This window comes from Vipera ursinii (genome assembly GCF_947247035.1).
Source record: "Vipera ursinii genome assembly, chromosome: 3".
Taxonomy (NCBI): Eukaryota; Metazoa; Chordata; class Lepidosauria; order Squamata; family Viperidae; genus Vipera; species Vipera ursinii.
In genome coordinates this window covers 46,969,254-46,990,051 of record NC_139516.1, presented here as the reverse complement: position 1 = coordinate 46,990,051, position 20,798 = coordinate 46,969,254, and the positions used below count along the sequence as shown (strand labels likewise).

The 20,798-nt window shown below is 38.1% G+C and overlaps 1 protein-coding gene across 5 annotated transcripts in view; it reads right to left on the bottom strand.

The window, feature by feature from the left end:
- LOC310638631 (uncharacterized protein) overlaps window positions 1-20,798 on the bottom strand; it is a 42,158-nt gene that overhangs the window by 8,774 nt on the left and 12,586 nt on the right. For 2 of the 5 annotated variants that reach the window (XR_014492144.1, XM_083359848.1), the window contains exons 3-13: window positions 16,914-17,038; window positions 15,263-15,360; window positions 13,559-13,611; window positions 11,221-11,328; window positions 10,664-10,804; window positions 4,993-5,136; window positions 3,182-3,301; window positions 1,264-1,404; window positions 951-1,091; window positions 646-786; window positions 341-481 (exon numbers count right to left, since the gene is read on the bottom strand). Coding sequence is in view for 4 of the 5 variants with exons in the window: in XM_083359848.1 (XP_083215974.1) it covers window positions 341-481; window positions 646-786; window positions 951-1,091; window positions 1,264-1,404; window positions 3,182-3,301; window positions 4,993-5,136; window positions 10,664-10,804; window positions 11,221-11,328; window positions 13,559-13,611; window positions 15,263-15,360; window positions 16,914-17,038 (1,353 nt within the window). In the remaining variant the exon portion in view is untranslated. The remainder of the gene's footprint in view (window positions 1-340; window positions 482-645; window positions 787-950; window positions 1,092-1,263; window positions 1,405-3,181; window positions 3,302-4,992; window positions 5,137-10,663; window positions 10,805-11,220; window positions 11,329-13,558; window positions 13,612-15,262; window positions 15,361-16,913; window positions 17,039-20,798) is intronic. The other 3 variants (XM_083359849.1, XM_083359850.1, XM_083359851.1) reach the window with 3 other exon arrangements.

The following is a 20,798-nucleotide window of genomic DNA, read 5'->3' as shown; positions in this document are numbered from 1 at the left end:
ATAAGAAGAAGGTGTGTTGGATATTTTCATTGCCTTGATTTATTTGTATTTGATGGGGAATGAATGAATGAAAAGGAGCAGTGTACAACTACAGATAAATGAAACAAAACAGATAGATTAAGACAACAAAGGGAAGCGGAGGACACACAAAATAATCTTTTACAGATTGCTGCCTACCATATATGTTTAAACTTCAACTAATTCCCAGGGAGTAGGACTTTCTGACATAAGAGAAACTGAACAATCGACATTTCTGCAGTCACAAATAAATTCAAAATTCAAAATTGGACCTACGTATATTTCCAAGGAAAATACATCCAAAGGGTTTTCCCATTCTTACCCATCTAGTATCTTTTTCTCTCACTAGCACAGGTACACAGCGAATATCATTGAGGGCACTTGGAAGGCTGGAAGAATCAAGAGCTGGAGCAACACAAACTTGAGCGTCTTGTGTATCATTCGGATTGGATGAAATTTCAGTCTATGTCAATTTAAAACAAAATCAAGATTAGAACATTTTGGGAAACAGATTTTCAGGCAAAAGAGGAATTGAACAACAAAAATTCCTGTAGTTACAAACAAATTCCACGTGAACGTACTTATATTTTCAAGGGAAATATATACAAAGAGGTTTTCCCTTCTTACCAATTCATTATCTTTTTCTCTCACTAGCACAGATTCACAGGGAGTATCACTGAGGGTACTTGGAAGACTGGAAGGATCAAGAGCTGGAGCAACACAAACTTGAGCGTCTTCTGTATCACTCTGCTTGGCTGAAGTTTCAGTCTATGTCAATTTAAAACAAAATCAAGATTAGAACATTTTGGGAAACAGATTTTCAGGCAAAAGAGGAATTGAACAACAAAAATTCCTGTAGTTACAAACAAATTCCACGTGAACGTACTTATATTTTCAAGGGAAATATATACAAAGAGGTTTTCCCTTCTTACCAATTCATTATCTTTTTCTCTCACTAGCACAGATTCACAGGGAGTATCACTGAGGGTACTTGGAAGACTGGAAGGATCAAGAGCTGGAGCAACACAAACTTGAGCGTCTTCTGTATCACTCTGCTTGGCTGAAGTTTCAGTCTATGTCAATTTAAAACAAAATCAAGATTAGAACATTTTGGGAAACAGATTTTCAGATATAAGAGGAACTGAACAACCGACATTCCTGTAGTTACAAACAAATACCAGATTCCAAATTGAACGTATTTATATTTCCAAGGAAAATATATAGAAAGAGGTTTTCCATCCTTACCAATTCACTATCTTTTTCTCTCACTAGCACAGGTACACAGGGAATATCACTGAGGGTACTTGGAAGACTGGAAGAATCAAGAGCAGGAACAACACAAACTTCAGAGTCTTCTGTATCATTCTGCTTGGCTGAAGTTTCAATCTATGTCAATTAAAACAAAACTGGAATTAGAATATTTTGGGAAGCAGAATGCATGGATCTATTACTGCAGAGACCTGGATTGTCAGTTGGCTCAATTTGAGGGTCATTGTTCATCCCTTTTATCATTTACTTCTTTGTATGTCTTTTCAATTACTGAATGCTTTCAATCTTAACTACACACATTTCTAAAGTGAAGCATCTGGTCCGGAAGCATTCTGCAGAGGCCAGCTGAAATGCAAAATTGTGTTACAGGTATGACTTTCATAATAAAATAATCAGCTCATCTAGAAACTAACTGTTTGAGTCTTCTCTGATCAGAAAACATCTGCAAATCCTTAGTGTTTGTCAAAACAGTATACTGCTTTCATGATAAAAAAATATGGATCAAATGGGAATGGGCAATAGGCTTAAATAGTGGAAATACCACTTAATTTATCCAGGTGTATTAATAAATCAGTTATGCTCAGCATCTAATGAATCATTTTTCTATATTAGCTTTACAAGTTAATTCATAAGCCTCTTGTCTAAGGAAGATGTGGATGACTTATTCTAACAAAGGAACATATTTTTCAATAAAATCAGACTCCAGTATGCAATTTCCATCAATCTTTTGAGAAGCAGTGAGGAAATATTTTAAAACACTATTCCTCAACCTTGGCAAGTTGAAGATAGGTGCACTTCAACTCCTATTTTTCCTGTTTTAAAATACAAAATATTTTACTGGTACTTAACTGGTATATTTCATAAATTAAAATATATTTTAGGAATGGTAAGATAGTAACTTAGTAATAAGCCAAAGGTGATCTTCTGGATGTTGTGTAACCCACGTAAATCCTATTCAATTTGACCAAAGACAAGGAAATATCTCCATTAAAGATTATGAGTACAATTGAGATAAGAGTGGTACCAAGAGCTTTAATATTTTAAGTGAATCTTAATATATCCTATTATTTTTCTGTCTCCAAGTTAGAAGATATGAAGATAAAATTTCAACAATTTGAGTGAGAATGGATGCTGTTCTTGCTAGGTTGTCTTCATCAATCTGAAGGCTTCTATTTATGTTGCATTTTACGTGTCATAATTCACAGCCAATAATCCTAAACTCTCTAATCAAACATAACTGGAGAGCATAAGGTCATTTGTTTAGTGACAATGTGAATTTATAATAGACACAGACTTAGAACCACTTTTCTAGCTATGACCTTTGCAGCATCCCTATGGTGATGTAGTCAAAATTCAAACACTTTACAACTGGGATGTAGTTATGACAGTTGCACTGTCCTGTGTCATGTAATCACCATTTGTAACCTTCCCACTGGCTTTCAACAAGCAAAGTTAACGGGGGAAGCCAGATTTGTTTAACAATTGCAGTGATTCATTTCACAACTGTGGCAAAAAGACCACAAAATGGGGTGCAATTCACTTAACAGCTGTCTTGCTTAGCAATGACAATTTTGGACTGAACTGTAGTTGTAAGTTGAGAACTACCTGCAGTCTCAAAACAAACATATTTGACATAATGTTTAATTTGCCAACAGATATCCAAAGATGGATGAGAAATTAACCATATTTTATATCAATTCTTGTCCAAATCTGTGCAAAAGGTTCTTCTCTGCATTTGAGAAGATAAATACAGTATTCACTGGTATACAAGTAGTTCAAGGGATATCTCTCAGTTAGAAATCTAGGTACAAGTGATGCAGATACACTAAGGCAGCAGAATGTAATTTCTTATTCATAATATTTATGCAGCAAGAAGAAAACAATAATTTAATACCATCTCAATTTCTTCTCTCTCAGACTGATCATCATTAGCATTGTCTGACAGGAATGGTATTTCTACAGCTGTGGGTGAACAAACAAAGCTGAAATCTTGTGCAGATTGGCTGGCTTGCTGCTGCAGGAAAAAGAAAGATTGAAGTTTGAGGATTGGAAAGAATCAGGTATTGATCAAATATTAAACAAAGAACAATCCCTTAATGACACACGCAACAACAAAAAAGATAAGTTTGTAAATAATGCATTTTCACTGTTTCTCAATAGCAATTATAAAAAGGATAGAAAAATAATTTAAATAACTGATCCATTAATAAATGCAAATAATACATATTTACTATCCATACAAAAAATTAGCTCAAATATCCACAGAAACTTCACAAAGCTTCAACCACTTCTGCTTTAAAATGGACCTGGCAAACATGCTGTAAAGTTTTACACTTAGCCTCACAATGGCCCCAGCATTACTCAGGAATTTAAGAGCCAAAAGAAACTCTTGAGCCGAGGTTTCAGCAAGCAAACAACTTTTTATTTTGATCAAAATAGAGTTGGGTGGCCACATCTCTCTTCGTGGCTGGTAGAGAGATGAAGGCAACAACCAGTAAAGATGTTTTCCACCTTTTATACCTTTCCAGAACAAAGAGATCTGGTCTTGGTACTAGGAACCAAAAGGTACAGAAAAATAATTCCTAGATGATGACTCATACACAACAACCCAGGCTCCATCATAACTCCTTTTCCCCCTCCCCTCCCCATGCTCTTTTCATGTAAGCAATCCCCTGTACCTAACTCTTCTGTTCCAGCCTACTACCGGCCCTGCAGAAAAGGCAGGGACAACCCCTTTACAAAAGGCAAAAAGGCTGGAAGTAAGCCCGCCAAATTTACCAGTATTTACACAAAACAGATCCAAAACAGAGCAAACTGAGCAAAACAAAATACGAACCACTAAAACAGGAGCTATTCGAACGGTTGCCTTCAGCAAACCAGCCCTCCCACACATTCCCCTTTTAAACAGTTTCAAGGCGTGGCTTCTTTTTGCCTCCTTCCAAGGTGCCCCATTGCCTTCCTCTGTTTACTCCTGATTGACTGCCTCCTGCGTTGGGCGTCCTTGAACAGGGCCAGCTGTGGGTCATCTTCATCCACGCTGTCAGGCTCACACAGCTGGGACTGCTAGTAACCAGATGGGAGGGGCCTGGCTGAGAGCTCTGCGAAGCCTCAGAACTGTCCTCTGCAGGCTCTCCAAACCCCTCCTCCTCCTCCTCTGAATCATCCGACCCAACTGCCAAACCCACAGGCTGACCCTGAATCACAACACTAATGCATGAAACATTTGCTTTTATATAACTAATTTCCCAATATAAAGCACCTACAAAGCTGCTTGCACATAAACCAAGATGATTACAAAGTATCACTACTAAATATCAATACTGCTAACATCAACCTTAAGCATAATAAAATCCTTTCAATGCTTTTTAATATGATCAGAGCAATTTGTTGTTTAAACTTGTCCAATAAAGTTAGTTCTTCATTAGAAATCTATACTAAGACTACCCACCCACCCTCATTCTCTTTGGGATTATTTCAAATCATGGCAACCTGTACTCTTACAAGAGAACAAAGAAAATAACCTGCCTCACAATCACAGACCAGTGAAAAACAAAAAGTGCAAACTTGTAGAAGTACTCCCAGATTTTTTAGCAAATAAGTAACTGAATGGAAACATCTCTGACAACAAAGAAAAGTTATGTTACTTATTTAGACTAACATGTCATGAAAAACAATTCCTTAGCAAAATAAAGGAAATATTTGTACCAATACAGAATCTTCCTCCTCAATGTTGTGAAGGACTTCTGTGCTACAAGATGGTGTTTTATCTTCTGTAGATACTTCAGGAGACAAAATAGAGACAGTTTGACTGAGAAGATCTTCAGTGGCGTCACAATTTTTCAGTTTATCCTGAAGATTTTTTTTTAAAAAAAAGAAGGGAAAAACCCCAGTTTAATACTAACTAAACTTAACATAGAAGACTTGAAGAAAAATATTTCTATACCACTGGGTACATTACTATCTGGAAAAATTTTTTCCCCTTTTACCCTTTAATTACAGACTTGGAGACCCTCCTGGATGTGCAACTCTTGCTTTAACAGTAGCTAGAAGTTGTGGTTAAGGAAACCTTTGTTCAGCTTTAGCTGGCATTCTAATTATGACCTTACGTGGATCAGAATGTTCTACTCTACAGTATATGGAGCTAAAGTTTTTGTTGTTTCTTTAAGCCCTAAATGTCACAGCACCAGGATATAATGCTTTGCCAAAATACAAGCAGCCCGTTTATCCATGATCAGAAGCAAGTCTGCTTAAAGATGTCTCTCTTAATGAAATTCATAGGGTTTGGGTGAGTCAGCAAGTCTTCTCTGTGGCACCCCTCACCTTGCAGAATAACAAGGAGTCACTGATTTATGACCGGTTGTTTAGCAATCATTCAGAAGTTATGACAAACCCCCCCAGAAGGGGCTCACGACCCAGTTTCAAAGTTCTGGTGTCAACCCCTCCTGCGGTTTACATGACTGCATTTTGGAACTTGGCAACTGGCCTACATTTATGGCCATTTGCAGTGACCCTTAGCCATGTGACCACAATTTACAACACTTGTGCTGAAATCTGGTGCTTACTTTTGGTTTCCTCTCCAGAAAGGTATGCAATTCTGTAAGCAAGTGGATGAGTGTCTTGTACTGTATTTTGGCATTTTTTTGTGTTTAGTTTTTAATACTGACTTGTACTACTTTATTATTCAGAATTATACATATATTTATATTTAGTTATCAGGATGTAGATATGTATTTTACCATTAAGAGTTTCCTTGGAATTTTTGCCTTTCAAAGTTATTTCTAGGATAAGAGCCAGCGAGGGAAATAGGGGAGAAGAGACAATTTGTGAGGTAGAGGTTGGCATACAAGAACAGTTAGCAAGTCTCCTCCCTCCTTCCTAATGTTGCTATTAGCACTAGAGTAAACACAGATTACTGTGGAATTCCCATCTGCCAGCATTCTCTTACTTCATGATCACTATGTTAGCTTCCCCTCCCCAAAGGATTAATGAGACAGAAGTAAGGAAGAAGATAGGCTCATTATATATCCTCATTAGTTAAAAATCATAACTTAATAAAGAATATTTTCTGGAATGAGATGTTCATAATCTAGAGTACAGCATAATAGCATCTTCCTAGTAAAAGAAATATACAACTCAAGTTTGGTATAATATGCTCTCATAATATTTTCGGATTGAAAAAAAACATGGAAAAACTGGAGATGGGAAGACTAGGAGTGGAGATTCAGATTTATCATAACTGGTTCACCGAACTCAACAAAAAAATTAGACATTGGTTCTGCCAAACAGGTACGAATCCCACCACTATATAACAAAATAGAAAAGCAAAATACTTTTGTCTCACCATCATCACCATTACTTACTGACTTCTTTGGTAAATCAATTTTACTTTCAAATTAAAATATATCTGAGTGGAATGTCCATTCTCAAGAAAAACTGATTTGAAGAGAGGGAGAAGATAAGAGTAGGTAACGAAAGCTGTGAGAGAAATTCTGCAGAGATTTGAGAAAACACGTCAAAACAAAAACAGAAGAAATAAACTCAAGAGTATTGCTTCAGCTTACATCTTAAGAAAGAGGTGGAAAAACTGTTTAATTGGGGTGCCTATGGGCTTTAAAAACAATGAAATAGAAGCATCTGGTGACAGAAGTGTGGTAGCATCTTAATTTTCAACAGGAGGATGGCACAGAATGGGCAGCAAAGAACAACAGAGGCAAGCTGTGTTTGAGATTTCCATAAGATGTTATTGGTTTATTTTGCTTGTCAACTAAGCACATTTGGAGTTTGAAATCAGTTTTAATTCCAATACGTTATTGTTTTGTTTTTTTACATTTCTGAAATGCTCAGAGGGATTCTGAGCAGTATATGTGAGATACGCAATAAATGTACATGTTGTAATTTTCCATTTCTGCTTAAGGAATAGGCATGTAGAGGCACTTAGCTAAGGTACTTTTAGAAAAGGAGATGTAGTAAGCTGGAGGAACAGAGAGGGACTATATACACTGACTCAGAGCATACTTTTAGAATAGTGCACACTACTGTAGAATAGCATTTAGTTTATGAATGACATATTATCCAATTTATACTAAAGTTAGTATTTTAAAGTATAACTATTATACGAGCCAAAGAACAGCCATGTTTAACTGAAGTATGAACTCTGTTACATACATAGCTTCTGGATGAAAAACATGCACTCTTACAGGAAACGTAAGTAATTTGTAATTGTTGCAATTATCCAGTTTAGGTAGACAGGATCATCTTACAGATAAGCACATTCTGAGTTAGCAGGATGTCATGAATCATGTCACAGACGAAAGAAAAGACAGGGCTAAAGGGAAAGCATGTGACTAATCCAAACCTATCAACTGGGTCTGGAAAGGAACGATGTGCCGTAATTCTACGGGACAGGGTATAAAAGTTTATGCTGAAATGATTCAGGTGTGGCCTCTTGTGCATACGCTTTTAATAAAACTTTGTTTTGCTTTCCAACAACTTTGAAATTGAATTTTATTCCTCACAGTATACAATAAAATATTGAAATACAAAACACTGTATGTAAAACTTAAAAATTTAGAAAGAGGCAAGAATGATTAAACACCATTAAAGTTAGTTAAAAGGCTAAGGAAAGTCTAATTTCCTGGCTGCATATTCCTCTGGACTCCTCACATGAGGCCGCACGGCCTTGTTTTAACTCCTTTTTGGAAGGCCAGGAAAATGGTCACCTCTGGGGAAAGAATATTCCACAGGGTAGTGGCAACGGTAGAGAAAGTCTCTTCCTATACACCACCACTGAGTTTTTTAACTGATGGGGTCTGCAATAAACTACTCCTGCCTGATCAGGTGGGATGGAAAAGTGTAATGGGACCTTTTCTAGGTAACTTAGTCTTATGCCATGCAGGCCTTTATCAGTCATGACACTTTGAATTGGACCTGGAAGCAGACTAGCACCCAATGCAGCCTGCAGAGCACAGATGTTGCTATGAGAATAAGAATAATAAACTTTATTGTCACTTTAAATGTACACTAATCGGCATACATTTAAATGAAATTTTGTTGCATTCAACTCTCAAAGGATCACCACCTCCAATATAAACTACATAAATATGACCAAAAAATAAATAAATGCAGAATTATGCATGTACCCGCATATATTATATGACACAGAAAAACAACAGTCTACCCATGCTGTTCTATGAGCTTCTGGCTACTTTTCAAGGGTAGCCACAGTGTTTTGTAATAATCCAACAGACATGACCAGAACATGAATGACTGAGTGGAGTGCCTCTCTATCCAAGCATTATGCATGTATAAATCATAAAGAAAAATACTTTTCTCCAAGAAACTCTATTGAACATAGGACAGGAACATGACTTCTCTATTAGGAAGTACCTCATTCCTATGACATTTTCCAAAATACCTCAATAAGCAATTCTATTTGTACAGCAGCTCTTATGCCTAAAGAATCCAGAATACTCTATATACAAGACACTGTACATCCAGCTCTGTGTAAGTAATGAGAATTTTTAAATAGCAATGAAAAGCCAAAGATTTGTGATGGGACCAAGGCTATGATGAGAGCAGAAATTGGCAAGTCCAGTTCAGCAGAAGAAGGTTGTGGTTTAGCCTCAGTTTATATTGTCTGTCTCATTATTAATTACAAATAATGCAAACTATTCAAAATTATTAGCCAAATATCTATGATTAATTATAGGCAGAATTATACATCCATATCAATCTGCATTTACAGGTAATCCTCCACAGGTAATGGAGCCCAGAATGTCCATCGTAAATTGTGGTCATGTGATTGCAGGATGCCACAAACATGGGCTAGTCCAGGCATGTTAAACATGCGGCCCGTAGGCCTCATCCGGCTTGCGCAGGCCACGCCCACCCCCATGCCACAAAGGCAAAACAAATCCCGATATGTCATGATATCTCCCACAATGCGATCGGGCTTGACACCCCTGGGCTACCCTGACCATCCATTCCCTCTCAGGCCATTTAAAAGAGGTAACCACTCTTTGAATATGATAAAATAGGCTTCTATGTCTTCTTCCTCTGACAACTTGGGAATTTTCATGCCTTTGGGACCACCTCCACCCTCCCCATGTTCTGAAAACTTTAGAATTGAATGAGTCACTTCTGGAGACTGTATCTCTTTAAGTGGGTCTATCAGCTGCCTAAACTCTTCTCTTCTTGCCTCTTTCATTTCCTTCCCAAGCCAACCTATCTTTCTCTTTCTTTCTCTCCCTAAAGCAGCTCCCTCCTCTGCCTCTTTTGTGTGTGGCTGAAACTCAGCTTTTGTTCTTGCTGCTGCCTGGGAGTTTCACTTCCTGTTAGGCTATTTCAATCTGGAAAGTGTTCACAATAGTTAAAGAGGATAGAAGAGGCTATTCAGGGCTGGAGTAGAAGACATGCACTGGGGAAATACTAAAGTGTTTAACACTAAACATGTATATGAATATTGAATGTATACATTGAAACGACTACAATATTTCAGTAGTATCTAAAATTCTTGTAGTTCATTATTTTCAGTATGTTACCCTTATTATGAATTTTTTAAAAAACAAACAAACAAACCAGGCCAATTATTTTCTTAAACCCTACTGATTCTTCATCATCATCATTTAGTAACTTATTCTGAATTCAAATAAAACAATTGCTGCATTTTTATTTTATTGTAAATCTAAAGCTACCATTATCAAGCAGTCCAACATAAACTTGATATGCTTTTAAATTTAGGGAGCCTCATAAATTGAGAAAATCCTCTTGATTATGTATTCCTTTTTCTTCATTTAATTATAAAACTTATGACCTATCTTAGTATACGTTTCTTGAAGTTGTTACACAGATTCACATAATGTTGTTTGTGTTAATCATGGTAGAAAATAAACGGCCATGAATCTTAAGTATCATTAGATAATAATAACATAATTTACATTTTGTATTATTTAAATTCTAGATATCAGGCATTTTTCTATCTTTGGAAGGTGCATGTATTCTGCTTAATACAAATTAAACAAAGATTAATGCAATATGAATGAAAATTGTTTAAATTCTAGACACAGTTTATGCTTACCTAAACTACAGCTGCAGATCAGAAATCTTCTAAAGAAAATGAAAACACACACCACTGTAGCCGCTGCTAAAAACTAAATAGGTTTTGGGAATCAGAGAAAGTTCTAATGTTTGTTCTACTACATATCTGCAAGAAGTTAGATAAGTCTGTCGGAAACACTGAGAAAATAAAGCAAAATACAGATACTCATAGCACAAAATCAAAGAAACCTGCAAGCAGAATTAATGAGACATAATAACGGTGTTATCACAGGGAAGGACTTCATCAAAAGAGCAAATAAAAGGAGGAAATAGTTCATACCAGTGCAATATCTTCACTCTGGGTGTGAGGAGGGACTTTTGTAATTCCAGATGGTGATTCTTCTGCAGCAGCTCCAGGAGATGCAACAGAGGCAGTCTGGCTAGGAGACTCTTCAGCAGGCTGACTATTATTTGGTTTGACCTGCAGCATTTATTTAGAACACAGAAAGATTTTAAAAGCAAACCTATTCCCCACCCCCACCCCAAGAACAAAATGCTGTTTTTTTACTGGGAAGTGAAGGTCTCCTCTCTCAAATAAATTAAAGCTGAAATCACCAATGCATAAAAATTCAAGATCTATGACTGATTTTTGAGAAACCTTCTTTGGAAATTATATTATCTACCAGCCCCTAATATGCTAAAAGTGCTGAAAAAATAGAAGCTCATCAACTTTATATGTACTTGAATATGAACTATGGTTTGAACTGAATCTCCTCCCTCTCCTCCTCAAACTCTGTTTAGGACAAGATATAGAAGTTAGTATTGCCAACATCCTTTTATGGTTTGGGAACTCATCAGCTTATTATACAAATATTCTAAATCTTTTCCTATTATTACCTCGGATGGAACATCTTTTTTCACTGAAGTTGCAGTATTTCCCTTGTCCTGTTTAAATTTCTTGGAATCTTCTGGCTGATTTTTCACCTTCTCAGATGTTTTCTTTGGCTGCAACAGAAGAGTCTCACGTGACTATTATTTTCAGCAAGACTACTCTGTGCTTAATAAGTGAATCTTCTAGCAAATGAAGTGGCATGTTAGGAAACTTTAAAAAACAGAGGAACTTTATTGGGAGAAAAAAATATATACAGACATTCTGCCTTTATTGTTCTGACACCTAATGGCCAGAGATTATTTAGGATGCAATACAATATACACTGTCAAAGAACAAAGTGCTCAAAAGTTGATTAAAGTGAATACCTATATGTCCTTTCTGCTAACAAGAACTGTGAAAAAGATTGCAGAAAGGACCCCAGCTGGAACACTAAAACAATGAAATTCCCATCCCATCCTAACTTATCTTGGCTTACATATATTTTTGTAAGTGAGGGAAACTAATCTGATTTAGCACCTGGAAAGCCTGCCAAGAACATTCCAGGAAAGATGTTTTTTCTTGACATTATCAACTCATCCATCCTTCCTTTTGGAGCCATACATCTATCTGTTCATAACAATAAGGATGAGATAAAACAGTATAGGCTTAGGACATCAGGTGTGTAAGTATCAAGGTCAGTACAAGGTAAGGCTGGTAGTAGGTAGATAAAAAGAAATACAGAGTGCAAAGGCAAACAGTAATGGGGGATATAGGACAATACGGAGTTTATAAATGCTATCAGAGAAAAAGTAGATCACACCACTATGCCTTCACACCATTACTTTCTCATAAACACTACAACTGTACAGGTAGTCTTTGGCTTATGACCACAACTGGGAACAGAATTTTCATTACTAAACTGGGAGGTTAGGTGAATCCCACCTGATTTTATGTCCTTTTTTGCCATGGTTGTGAAATGCATCACTATAATTCACTGAATTACATGATAGTTAAACAAATCCATTTTTTCCGATTGACTTTGCTTGTTGGAAGCCAGCTGGGAAGGTCGCAAGTGGCAACCACATGGCCTGCTGAGGATGCAACTGTCATAAATCCTTACCAGTTGCCAAGTGTTCAAATTCTGATCACTTGCCCATGGGGATGCTGCAATGTCGTAAGTGCAAGGACCAATCATAGGTCACTTTTTTCAGTATCATTGTAACTTCAAGCTGCCATTAAATGAAAGGTTGTAAGTCTTATGATCACAGCTGAGCCCAAAGTTTCCATAGCTAAGAGAGTTGTTAAGAGTTTTGCCCCATTCTACAGCCTTTCTTGCCATAATTGTTAAGTGAATCACTGCACTTGTTAAGTTAGTAACATGACTGTTAAGTGAATCTGGCTTCCCCATTGACTTTGCTTATCAGAAGGTTGCAAAAGGTGATCACATCACATCATAAATACATGCCAGATGCCAAGTGTCTGAATTCTGATCATATGTCCACAGGAACACTGCAACAATTGTAAGAGTGAGAAACAGGTGAGAAATGGTAGAAAGTACAAGGACTGATCTAAGTCACTCTTTTCAGTGCCACTGTAATTTTGAACTTTCACTAAATGATTGTAAGTCTGTATTCTATTTTGCTTAGGCCTTTATGTCTAGCTTCATTAACTGAAATAGTAATCTGGCTTTGCTTGTAATTTCCAAACATTAAGAAACATAATTATTTGGGGCACTGAAACAGGGAAATAGTTAAGAAAGCAATAGTAACTGCTCTAAACTAGAGGTCGCCAACCTTTGGGGCACCAGGGACCAGTTCCGTGAAGGTTTTTCTGTGGACTGGAGAGTGTGTGGTTTTGTGTGCTGCCTGCATCCCACGGATGTGGCTTTGCTTGTTTGTGCGGACCAGTTGCTGGCATGCCGCGGCCCAGTACTGTTCCATGGACCAGGGATTGGGGAACCCTGCTCTAAACAATTATTTAATGGTCAAAAGCTACCATTGTAATACTTTATGTATCTTTAAGCTGCATTTGTCTTTATTTGTATCTTTTTGAGTATTCCCCACTGAGACTCCAGTATTGTATTTTCTTTCACATAATAGTAAGATTGTTTGCATTTCCCAACTGGCATGCAACAGTAATCACAACAAACTGCACTATGTCAAAATGAGGTGCAAATACTGCAATTGTATAATTGCATGAAGAGACTTGAGATAAGGACATAAATCATGTCAAAAGTGTGGTATTATCATGCATATCTCAGTATTTGTTCCCCTTGCCTCCCCAGATATCCACAAACATACAAACAGTATGTCTGAATATATTTGGTATAAAAATACACACTGTTCCTGAAGAATTATTTCTTACCATGACATTGACTAAGCAGGGAGAACTTGATGACTTTTGAAAATTACCTCTTCCTGCAGAAAGAGAAACAGTTAAATGAAATTAGGAAGTTTCCACTGAATTCCTTGAGCTAAGAGACCAAACATTTGGAACAACTTTGTGTTATTATTCTTTTAAGAGCTTGTGAAAAAATATTGGGATCTCAGTCACACACAGCTATATTGTTGTGCTGAAAGTTAAAAATAGTAGAAGGGAGGAACCATTCAAAGAGTTAAAAGAAACAGATTTAAATTTTGCTGTTTTGTTTTGGCTACTATACTAGAACCAGGAAAAGCAAGGTTGCTCCCTTAAAATTTAAATGCTGCTTTCCTGAACATAAGACTGATGGCACATCTTAAAAATTGAATCCTGGATTGAGAAATCATGGAAGTAATAGTCATAATGGACAGTCTGTTAGAGCATGTGCTGTAACGCCTACCAATTTTAAGGCAATATCTGCTACATATTTGGTAGTTTTCTGTAAACATATTTTCATTTCATTCTTATCCATGGTTAAATAAGCCATGGATGACTTAGTTGACTCAATTTTCTGGGTCTGCATGACACACTGAATCAGAATAATCATACAGATATCTCTATACACATAATATGCTAGCTAACATGTGATTCCTTTATCTGGGGTTCAGTGTCATAGTTTTTATTTCAAAGTTTCAGTCAGGCAAATGAATCATCCTAACTACGGTAAGTTGCTTTGGAATCAGTTCATGAGAAAATTACATTCTTCACTTAGAAAGGAGGGCTTTATTTTGGCTTGACCTCATCCCTATAAGTAGATCGGTTGGTTTAAAGGCTAAACCTACCAAGCTGATCACAGAGGTTATGTGTCCAGTCATTGCAAAATACGGACTGAATCTTAACCTTGTGGCAAGACTAAATGGTGAGCAAGACTCCTTGGGGCCCCCATCTCCAGCCTTGATGGACAGAGGGTGATTCTGGAAGACAGTATTTCCAAAAAGGGGAAAGACAAGGAGAAAGGAGCATCATTAAAACACACTGCGCCTGTAACTACTAATGCAGGAAACCAAGCACTCACAGGCGAAGGAAGAACTGTAGGAAAGCACAATTCTTTTAAATTAAAAAAGAGAGCCTGGGAAAAGCTTAAGAGAAGACCATCTTGCCCCAAGGGAAGACTGCTTTGCTCAGACTGAAAAAAACACCCACCCACCACTGAATTTGGAAGAAGCAGAGGGTATGTCACTTTTTAAATATATGCAGTAGTGCGTGTCTTGTCAACCGTGGTGACCAAGTGGAGTGTATTATCTGTTCCGGCCGTGTATATTGGTGATGCAATAAACTTCATTCATTCCAAAGTTTAAAAAAACAGAAAAGAAAGAAAATTACCTTCTTTACAATGGGACTAACAAACTTTTTAAATTAAGGGTTATTACTGAAATCCAAAAATCCAAATCAAATTTACATATTTTGTTACATGGTTACACTCAGTGCTTTTTTTTGTAAAAGAAAAAGGTGCCAGAACTCACACATGTCATACAACCCGCCTTGCCTACCCTACAAGGTTCCATCCAAAAAAGGTGCCGGAACTCCCTTCTGAGTGTTCTATGAGAAAAAAAGCCCTGGTTACACTTATTCTGTACCATTTGGAGGCTTCCTCCTCTTTCATTCTCTTTTGCTTGGAGTGCATAACAGTCTTTTACTCCCACAAACCTTTTGAGAAGCCCTTTTTAGATCTTTTATAACGACCATGGTAAGGACGCCTCTGGTAGGAACCTCGGATGTTATTATCAAAACCGATGTTGTAGGGCCTGCAGAAGTACAAACAAACACAGGCTTCATTCTGTAGTATCTGCCTTCGTTTCCGTTGAAAATACAGGTAGTCCTTGACTTACAACCAGTCGCTCAGCGACGGATTGAAGTTATGACAAACAGATAAACCAGTTTCAAACTTATGACAACTACAGTTCTTCTGCGGTTGTTCACCCTTATGACTGACTTCAGGGACACTGCAGGATCCTCCCATCTATCTTGCCCACCCATCCCACCGGATTACTGCAGGCCTTGGCCTGTTGCCAATAAAGCCACCCAAGGGAGACGAAAGCAGGGCAGCAGACGAAGGACAGTTGTGACTTATAGGCCTTGGCAAACCTCCCATTCAGCCCCCAAGGGAGTCTGAAGCCAGGCAGCAGACTCTACCGAAACACAGAGGGCAGGTGCAGCTCATAGGCCTCAGCCTACTTTCCACCCAGCCACCCCAGAGACTTGTAGGACTCAGCGTACTACTCAGCCAGCTCCAGGGCCCAGCAGCAACTTACCTTTCTGTTTTTTTACAGAAGCGCCCAGCTGATGTGATGCAAGGCGAGGCTTTATCAAAGATGCTGCCTGCCTCATGGTAACTTTGTGCTATTCTGCAAGAAGGTGCTTTGGTTGTGAGCCTGTAGGGGACTCCTTTGGGGGCGGGGGGGGACGTCTCCTTGTTTATGAAGCCTGTGAACTATAGGATCTGCTCAGTGTAGATGACTTGGTCCCTTCCAACTTATTATTATCATTATCATTATCATCATCATTATTATTATTATTATTATTATTGTCTTCTACTATTATTGTGGCTTACGCAGTTTTTCTCGTTTGAATAAAAAAAATATATTTTCAGCACCTGGCTGGAGATGAGTTCAACTTTGACCAAAGGCGTTCTGCTTGATAAATGCTACATCTATCTCAAGTAATAAAATGCAATGCACTGTATGTGGGATTGTCCTTAACAGGTACTTCAGAAACACATGGGGCATATGTTGTCTGAAAAATATTTTGCAAAAATAATTTAAGATTTTCTGGTTTTCCAAGCATTTCCAGTCCTAATTTGAAATATTGGTTTTAATATATTCAGGCCTACATGGCTTAGCAACCAATGACTGGGATTCTCCAGTGGGGGCACTCCAGTTCTGAAATGTTCTTCCCAGGTCTGTGTAATGTCTACACCAGGGGTAGGCAACCTTGGCTCTTTTAGGACTCGTGGACTTCAACTCCCAGAATTCCTGAGCCAGCAGGGCTGGCTCAGGTATTCTGGGAGTTGAAGTCCACGAGTCCTAAAAGAGCCAAGGTTGCCTACCCCTGGTCTACACTAATGAATTTTAAGTCCCTAGTGAAAAATAATTTGCCCATGCTTTGTTAAATAAATAGTATCATGGGGCATGCATGCATTTATTCATTCATTTATTTATTTATTTATGCATGCTTTATTGCTTTTCATTCTGCTATTTTAAGAATTTTAAAGTAGCTTCATGTTTTTAAAAACAACAACTGAAACTACCTAGAAAATAAAAGATGTGACTAAATAATGTAAGCTGAGGAAGTAACATACTTCTCTTGCTCTGGACAGTGTTGGTTCCACCATGGAGGGGGGCGTCTCCCTGGAGGGGGTCTTCCTGGAAATTGATTCTGTGGCATGTCCCAAGTATCCCTCCAAAAGTATTCATTTGGTATATTCTGGGTAATCAAAAAATAAGTATTATTTACAATCGTGACTAATAAAGAAATCCTTCAAACAGGTAAAAGTGCTTATTGAGCTGAAATAAACTATCGTGATATGAATATAGTAAAGTATGAGAATAAAAGAGCTCAAGAAACAATTTGTTCACATCTTATCATTGGCATATCAAATTTCTGTGAATAGAAAAACTAACTCCAGGAGTTAGAAAAACAGATCATGTAAAATGAGGATGCTGACTGGAAAGACAAACATTTAAAGTGACAGCTTTTAAATTAATGTTGTATAAGGCAATTTGACCAAACTGGCAAATTAAAAGAGATGTAAAGAAAACATTCCAGTGGAGATTCTCTGTCAGATAGAGTAGGGCTTTTCAACCTTTTCACTCATTGAACCACTTTTAGGATATGGCAACATCCAAGTACCACCAGTCACCTAGCAAGGTGTCAAAAACTTGATGACCAAAAAAAAAGGAAAAAAGTGATGAAGTACAGGTAGTCCTTGACTTACAACAGTTCGCTTAGTGACTGTTCGAAGTTACAATGGCACTGAAGAAAGTGCCCCCCAAGCCACAGCCAAGCAGCGCTCTTCCTCCTGTCCGAGGTTTTCATTGTTGTGAGCATTTCTGTTGCGGATTGGCAGCGGGGGTGGGGTGGGGAGTTGTTTGGTTTTTATTTCTCCCCCCACCCCCCCCACCCCCCCACCCCCGTCTGCTGGGTGGTTGCAGCAGGTTTTGGTCATTTCACATGACCCTGGAACACTGTGACCATCATAAATATGAATCAGTTGCCAAGCATCTGATTGTAAATCACAAGAACCTTGAGATGCTGCAACATTCCAGCTGATTGGCGCTTCTTCTGGGCTCAGCAGAAGCACCAGGATCAGCGCCGGGCTCCAGCTAGGCCCTGACAGCCCTGCAGCTCCAGCCATCTCTCGCTCAGGCTTATGTGGTGCTGCCACCGGTTCAGCTCATTCCCCTCCCCCACTACCACTTTTCTAGGATGGTTGTGTACCACCTGTCAGGTGCCAATGTACCACAGGTGGTACCCATATCACGGGTTGAAAAGCCCTGAGATAGAGGTCCTCCATGCTCTTAGCTAGATATACATGGCCAACTCTAGTTGTAAGAGTCAAATAAGTGAGCACAAGTGAAAATGAGAGTAAAGAATGCTTTGTTCCATTAAAGTTTTGTAACCTCTGGGTGCTCATAACTGGCTTAAAGATCACACCATCAATTTTGGGATGGCTCTTAGTGACCACACAGATTTTCTCCATCATAATCTGCCCCTAACTTGGTCTTTTATTTTTTCCAACAGTGCATTCGTCATTACTGTACTGTACTGGGGAAGGAGACACTGAGACAGGCAATTTTCTTAATTCTCCAGAATTCTGTCTTCCAATAATAATATCCCATTATGTCATAATCTATGACAGGGGTGTGAAACTGCCGGCCCTCAGGCCGGTTTCATCATACCGAAGCCGTGCCCACCCCATTGCCGGCAATGCAAAAAGAGTCACGATATGTTGCAACACGTCACGTGACGTGGCGAGTTTGACACCCATGATCTATGAGAATGGGGGTTTGTTCTTTGATCACTGGGTCTCATTTCTCATATCTTATCAGCCACTTCATGCCAATGATATAAGTTACGGTCTTGGAATGGAATCATTCTGATATTTCAGTCTTTGACACTTTTTCATTCACCTGACCATTAGTCATGTAATAAACAATCACTGGACTATGTTACTGAAGGCTGATTTCTGTTCAAGACATAAACACTGTATGGTCAGACTCTGCATTTTTGTAAAACCAAGGAAAACCTGCCTAGAACCAAGGTAATTCAAAACTGATATAGGGAATGGCTTTCTTCTCCACTTATCACAGCACAGGACAAGTAAAAATATCCTTAATCCTATGCCTCCAATCAAGTATCTAGTCACTACTATAAGCAAAGAGACTATCGTTTAAGCAATTAAACTAAATATCTGTGAAAACCTATTTTGCATTTCTTAAATTTCCCTAGAACTTTAATTATATAGATCTGATGAATCTATATGAATCTGAAATAAATTGATCCACTGTTCAGAAGACCTTGTAGTTATGTCATTTACTGGGAAAAATTGCCAGAAGATTCCCTTGCTATGCATATGTAAGAACATAACTGAAATTCCATTTCATATCTGAAGCCAATGCATCGTAACAAGAAGCATATTCTCTGCACTCACTATCTCAGAAACATAGGACTTATTAACAGGAGAAAGAAACATAAAAGAGAGGAATGTATAGATGTACAACAGTCTTCATATTAATATAAAAGCACACTGAATTCCAGAAATAATGTTATCTTTGCTAAGCAGAGAAAACAGCAGTGGAACTGTTGTGGCTATAGTTTTTATCAACAGCAAAGCCTGGTACAGGGTGGTGGTATACCCAACTATTTCATCTAAATCTAAAACAACCTTGACAAGGGATAGAGGTCAAACCTGTTTATCTTATGTTGCTGCCTCCTCCCACAGTGTTTTTAAAAGAAGCCAGCAGCACTCCAAAACATTAAATAAAAAATGAACTGTTATCACAAAATAGCAGTATTATTACAGATTTATACATCACTATTATTTTGTACAACTCAAGAGGATACATTATATATAATGTTGCCACCTCATAGTTTCTCTATTACACAACTTATGAAGTGGGTTGGGCTTAGAGAGTGACTGGCCCCAAGTCATCCAGCTTATATATAACAATGCCAGAACTGCTGAAAATAATGGTTTGGAAGTACTGATCATGCTGGTGCCTTCTACAAAAACAGATACCCCTGCAGTAAATTATAACATATCAGAAATATACAGTTTCCATATTACATCTGAGCTTAGATTCTGAGTGCTTTCCCCTCTAATAGGTTGAAATTCAGAACCCAACATCAACAGAATATGTCAAATTCAAAATAAATGGATTTGAAGTTATTTTTCATGCCTATTCTGAATCTCTGATATGAAGTTGAAAATCTGCTCCAAACCATATCTATAAAAAAAACTTCAAGTTGCGGGGTGGGCCAGCAGCAAAGAAAGCATCATAAAATGTTGAATAAGTACCCTGTGTTCCACCAAATGTTAGAATCGTGATCGGGAGTCTCTGGCTTCACAAGATTAGCTCATCCGTCCTATGGAGCCTCAAATAAGTCCCACTCTCTTCTCATTACTACCAGCTGCCCCTCCCTGTTTCCTTTACTTTCTCCCCTCCCCCTGAAAGAAAAAAGATGAAGCCCAAGAAAACAATGCATTCATCTCTGACTTCTGCCATTTCAAATAGCATAGGCCTTCTCCACGTCAGAAAAATAAGTGTCATATATTGTGACAATGACTGCTCTCACATAAAGGAAGTCCTCAACTTATGACCACAATTGAGACTAGAATGTCCATTTCTAAGACGGGTGGTTGTTAAATGAGTTATGCCTGATTTTATGACCTTTCTTGCCATAATTGTTAAGAAATAACGATAACTAATTCAGCTTCTCCAAAGGACTTTGTCAGAGGCCGGCTGGAAAGGTTTCAAATGGCTATCACATGACCGAGTCGCTGCAACCATTCTAATACATGCTGGATGCCAAGTGTCTTGATCCCATGACTATGGGAAAGTTGCTTGTAAATGAGAGGGACCAGTTTTAAGCCAGTTTTTTTCAATGCTCTTGTAACTTCAAAAGGTCACTAAACAAAAGGTTTTAAGTAGAGGATAATCTGCATATGGTCTTTCCCCTCTTT